General features: G+C 44.7%; 1 protein-coding gene across 1 annotated transcript in view; it reads right to left on the bottom strand.

The window, feature by feature from the left end:
* Positions 1 to 564: 564 nt before the first annotated feature.
* DCTN2 (dynactin subunit 2) overlaps positions 565 to 6000 on the bottom strand; it is a 58189-nt gene continuing 52753 nt past the window's right edge. Inside the window, exons 12-14 of the mRNA XM_070937983.1 lie at positions 4092 to 4194; positions 3807 to 3898; positions 565 to 1073 (exon numbers count right to left, since the gene is read on the bottom strand). Of these exons, the coding sequence (XP_070794084.1) occupies positions 987 to 1073; positions 3807 to 3898; positions 4092 to 4194 (282 nt within the window). The 3' untranslated portion in view covers positions 565 to 986. The remainder of the gene's footprint in view (positions 1074 to 3806; positions 3899 to 4091; positions 4195 to 6000) is intronic.

The following is a 6000-nucleotide window of genomic DNA, read 5'->3' as shown; positions in this document are numbered from 1 at the left end:
TGCGGCAGGCAGAAATTGAAGGAGGTTGATTTGTGCGTTTGGGATTAACAGATTTACTCTGCTTCTCTGATGCTTTGTTTAGCTCTGATACACAAAGAGCTCTGAGGGCTCTTCAGAAATGGTGGCATTATGTTGCAAAAGAAAGCACCCGTTTACGACAGGCCGAAACCTCTGCTGTCTTCTTCCTTTATGGATACACAAGCGAGGCCCACTTCTCCAAGGCATTCCAGGTACCCTGAAGTTGCTGCTTTTCCCCACAGGGAAGAGAAGAATGTGAGGCCTCATTAACTCCGTGCGCCATATGGCAAGTTTATACAGCCCAACTTTAGACAATGAGCTGGAGACTCCCCCTCTCTGGCCTACCAGGATACTCCCAGGCGGGCACAAGACTGCCTTGCTGCTCAGTCTGCCACTGATACCTAGTGATACACCACCCTAGGCCTGAAAGTAGCAAAGAAGAGTTTAATCCCTGATGAAAACAGACAAGAATATAACAAATCATTTGAAGGCAAGAGACGTGTAAGATCTTATCATGTCCCAGCTTTAAAAAAAACAACAAAGCAGTAAGCATCAGAGTTTAATGACAGAAAATAATTATACAACACAATTCAACTCCATGCTGAGAGCGTTAAGACACCTTTTCCATGTAAAAGGCCCTTCCTTCTGGGCCAAAGAGGCAGGGTGCCTTCCTCGAGAAATGGGCCAAAGGATGACTTCCCTCGCTGGGACAGAGCTTCCCCATCCAAGTAGGGAGTGCAGCTTTCCCCTCTGCAATCAGCAACCTTCAGGGACATGGAAACATTGGAAGGGGGGAGGGGCACAGCTGCCTTTTAACATAGAAGCGCTCAGTCCTCTGGCCCGTAGGAAGGTTCAACTCCTGCTATGAATGTGCAAGGAAAGGGTAAGGAAAGGACAGAGCCATTACAAGAGTGTGTGGGGGGGAGGGGGGGTAAATCTTCCCACCCTGCCTTTCTGTTCGAGGAGATTTATTTGGCCAGCTTCTGCACCCGTGAGTTGATGCTGGTAAAATTGTCTTCAACAGCAGATAGATTCTCTTTCATGGCTTTCTGAACCTAAGGAGAGAGGGTGAGTGGAGAGTTGTCAGCCACGAAGGGGAAACAGCCAGGCACATTCACTGGAACCCCTCGCCTACCACCGTATACAGTGAGGACCCTATGAGCACCAAGTTGAGGTTATCTACCATCTGGAACTCCCAAATGTTTCCGGGTAGTGCTGATATCTATTTTATTATTTTATTTTATTTTATTTTATTTTATTTTATTTTATTTTATTTTATTTTATTTTATTTTATTATTTTATTTTATTTTATTTTATTTATTTTATTTATTTTATTTTATTTTATTTTATTTTATTTTATTTTATTTTATTATTTTATTTTATTTTATTTTATTTTTTTATTTTATTTTATTATTTTATTATTATTTATTTTATTTTATTTTATTATTTTATTTTATTATTTTATTTATTTATTTATTTTATTATTTTATTATTTTATTTTATTTATTTATTTATTTTATTTTATTTATTATTTTAATTTAATTTAATTTTATTTATTTTATTATTTTATTACATTATTTAATTTTATTTATTTATTTATTTATTTTATTTTATTATTTTATTTTATTTTATTTTATTATTTTATTTTATTTATTTTATTTTATTATTTTATTTTATTATTTTAATTTAATTTAATTTAATTTAATTTAATTTAATTTTATTTTATTTTATTTTATTTTATTTTATTTATTTTATTTTATTATTTTATTTTATTATTTTATATATATATATATATATACACACCGCCCTTCTCCCGAAGGACTCAGGGCGGTGAACAGCCAAGATCAAATACATAAATATAAGATAAGATAAGGAGAATCCAAGAGATAAGGAGAATCCAAGACCTCAGTGCCTTCCGCCGTGCCCTTAAAACCCACTTATTCCAGCAAGCCGGGTTGGGTTAGGAAGAAATTTTTAAATTTTTTAAATGTTTAATTGGTTTGTGGTTTTTTAAATTTTTGGGCCAAATTTATATTTATTTTAATTGTTTTTAATATTTGTATTTCATGTTTTTAATTCTGGCTGTGCACCGCCCTGAGTCCTCAGGGAGAAGGGCGGTATATAAATTGAAAAATAAATAAATAAAATAAATAAAAAGTTAAAAACAATTTAAAACCAGATTAAATACTTTGGCCCACAATTAAAAACATCCCATTAAAATCCAATTTAAAATTTAAAACCGTTAAAATTAGGCTAGCCCGGCTTGCTGAAATAACAAAGTCTTCAGGGCACGGTGGAAAGTGCACAAGTCCAGGATCCTCCGTACCTCCGGGGGCAGCTCGTTCCAGAGGGCAGGAGCCCCCACTGAAAAGGCTCTCCCCCGGGGGGGGGTCGCCAGTCGACATTGTCTGACTGACGGCACCCCGAGGAGCCCCGCCCTGTGGGAGCGTACTGGCCAGTGGGAGGCTGTCGGTAGCAGAAGCCGGTCCCGTAAGTACCCAGGTCCTAAGCCATGGAGCACTTTAAAGATATTAATCAACACCTTGAATCACACCCAGAAGACCACTGGGAGCCAATGCAGCTCGCGCAGGAGAGATGTTACATGGGAGCGCCCCGCTGCTACCATAATCACCCGCGCAGCCGCATTTTGGACCAGCTGGAGCCTCCGGATGGTCTTCAAGGGGAGCCCCATCTAGAGAGCATTGCAGTAGTCCAGTTGGGAAGTGACGAGAGCATGAGTGACCGTGTGCAGGGAGTCCCGATCCAGAAAGGGATGCAACTGGCGGATCAGGTGAAAAAGCTCCCCTGGCCACGGCCGTCATACGCTCTTCTAAAGACAGCCGTGCGTCCAGGAGGACACCCAAGTTGCGAACCCTCTCCGTGGGGGCCAATGACTCGCCCCCAATAGCCAGCGATGGCACCAGCTGGCTATATCGGGACGCCGGGAGGCACAGCCACTCAGTCTTGGAGGGGTTGAGTCGGAGTCTGTTTCTCCCCATCCAGACCCGCACGGCCTCCAGGCACCGGGATGCTTCAAGGGCATCATTGGGGTGGTCTGGGGTGGAGCTGTACAGCTGAGCATCATCAGCATACTGATGGAACTGCACCCCAAAACCACGGATGATCTCACCCAGCGGCTTCACATAAATGTTGAACAGAAGGGGCAAGAGGACCGACCTCTGCAGCACTCCACACATAAGGCGCCTCGAGGACGACCTCTGCCCCCCTGCCAACACAAACTGCGACCGGTCAGAGAAAAAGGAGGAGAACCATCGTAATATGGTGCCCCCAACCCCCAGCCCCTCCAGCTGGCGCAGCATGATACCATGGTCGATGGTATCAAAAGCTGCTGAGAGATCTAATAGGACCAGGACAGAGGAACAACTCCTGTTCCGAGCCCTCCAGAGATCATCAACCAATGCGACCAATACCGCTTCCATGCTGTACCCAGGCCTAAAACCGGACTGGAACGGGTCTAGATAGACAGCGTCATCCAGGTGCTGGGGAAGTTGTCGCGCAACTCTCAACAACCTTCAACACAAAGCGAAGGTTGGAGACTGGACGGTAATTCGCCAAAACAGCCGGATCCAGAGAAGGCTTCTTGAGGAGGGGCCTCACCACTGCCTCTTTCAAGGCGGAAGGCAAGAAACCCTCACTCAACGAAGCATTAATGATCTAATAACTAGAGGCTATGTGCAAACTTCATTCATGCAGATTCAGGTCTCAGAGGTCTTAGTGACTACAATACCGACACTACCCCGGGTGATTCTCATTGTTCTAAGTCTTACCTGTGTCAGCAGGGTGACGTTATCCTTCAGAGAATTAGCAATCATTTGCTGGGTAGTGTCCAAATGAGTCAGGAGCTGCCCAAATTGCATGGCTGTAACCAAGACAAACCCAAATCAGTTGGAGGAAAAAAACTGTTCAGTACTAGATTGCTCCTTGGGGTAACCAGAAGCCCAAAAGGCTGAGAATTTTTTTTGAATCCATGACTTCAAGGCTGGTCCCCCCCCAACCCGGGTTTTAAGAAGTCCTCACCATACCCCCCCCCAAAAAAAGGCCCGAGAACTCACCTTGTTCATGCAACTGCCGCACGGCCACAAGGCGCTGCACCACCTCAGGGAGGGTGCTAGCCAGTGGGCTCCACTCCTGCACAAGTGCATACAACTGATGAACCTACAAGGAGAGAAAGAGGAACTTCCTGAGCAAGGAGATAAGTTGAGTGACGATCTGGCACTGACCTTGACTTTCTGAAACTCTGTTGTAGTCCGCCAGCAGCCTGCGGAGCTGGCAGCAGAGTCGGACAGTGAGGAGGCTGGGCAGGACCATGGGCCAGTCCTGGAGTCTGGGGAAGGCTCGGATGAGAGCTCTGTGTCGGAGGCAGAGAAAGGGCCATCTGGGAGGTATGTGCTGCCCTAGCTACGGACCCCAAAGAACGCAGCACACACAAAGTCCATTCAAACCTTAATTTACTGAATAAACCAGTCTTTTACAACAACAGCTGTTAATTAATTGCATTAACAGCAGCCAAGAATTCAAAGAATAATAACTGAAAACTTACTATGGTTGGCAGAATGCCCAGAAGCAATTTGCAGGAAGCTGATAAGATAAGCAAGACAAGACACGAAGATATGTGAAATAAGTTGTTCCCTGCCAATTGCTTCAGTCGGCGTTCCTCCTTAAATAGGCTAAGGGAGTGGCCAATTAGCCCCAAGCCTTACCCTCGAGGAGACCTCCTCCTGAGGAGCCACTCCTGCCTTTTGGCAGCTCTGCGCGCCCATGCATCGAGAAGAGGCTCCTCCTCTTCGTCCTCTTCACTTAAGAGAGCTTCTGGAGGTTCTGAAGGCCCTGGCTGAATCCCCGCCTCTGGCACCACATCTTCTCCAGCCTCCTCATTGTCCGACTTGAGTGCCAGCTGCACAGGCTGCTGGCGCAGCACCACACCAGCCTCCTTGCTGTCTGAATCAGCTACTAGCTGCACAGGCCGCATACGGGCCACAACAACCTTAGCGAGGCAGAGGAAGAGGGGGAGCCTGTTCCCAGTGTGCACATGCACAGAGCTGCCAGAAGGCAAGAACAGTTAAAACAAAAGGGACAACTTGGGAGTAGGGCTTGGAAGTGACTGGCCCCTCCCATAAGACTTAAAAGAGGAGCAAAGGCACGTGGGCCTTTGCAGGAAGCAACGTTTGTTCATTAGGTTCATCTTAAAGCCTGAAGCTCTGTTTGATTCTGGACTCCGTGTGGCTCTGCCAATTAGGTCTTTGGCAGCGTGTCAAGGAAATAAAGGTGGGTAATTATCCCGAAGGACTTCTCCCGAAGCACTCTTTATAACTAATTGGGACTCATCTGTGAATGAACAGAATTCACAGCTGTTGCAATAAAAGAGGTTTTTGGGACTACTCGTGTGTTTTAATGACTCAGGAAGCCTAGGTCAGAACAAACTCCACAACACCTACGTAGGTTAACAAACGCATATGTGCATACCTGGGACGAACATTCACTGAGTTTGGCCCTCAAATCTCATGATTTGGTTGGCACTAATCAATTATTAATCAACCATTAAACCAACCAACCTATACAGGTAGTCCTCAAGTTACCACCACAGTTGAGCCCAAAATTTACGTTGCTAAGTGAAAGATTTGTTAAGTGAGTTTGCCTCATTTTACGACTTTTCTTGCCACAGTTGTTAAGTGGATCACTGTGTTTGTTAAGTTAGTAGGATGGTTGTTAAGTGAATCTAGCTGTCCCACTGACTTTGCTTGCCAGAAGGTCGCAAAACGGGATCACAGGAACCCCAGGACATTGCAACCGTCATAAATACGAACCAGTTGCCAAGGATCTGAATTTTGATCACATGACCATGGGGGATGCTGCAACAGTCTTAAGTGTGAAAAACTGTCATACGTCACTTTTTTCAGTGCTGCCGTTAACTTTGAACGATCACTAAACGAACTGTTGTTAAGTTGAGGATTACCTGCAGTT

Source organism: Pituophis catenifer, unplaced genomic scaffold (genome assembly GCF_029215685.1).
Source record: "Pituophis catenifer annectens isolate HBS135680 unplaced genomic scaffold, rPitCat1.0.hap2 SCAF_2, whole genome shotgun sequence".
Lineage (NCBI taxonomy): Eukaryota > Metazoa > Chordata > Lepidosauria > Squamata > Colubridae > Pituophis > Pituophis catenifer.
The sequence above is the reverse complement of the archived record's forward strand: the minus strand, read 5'-3'. Positions and strand labels throughout refer to the sequence as shown.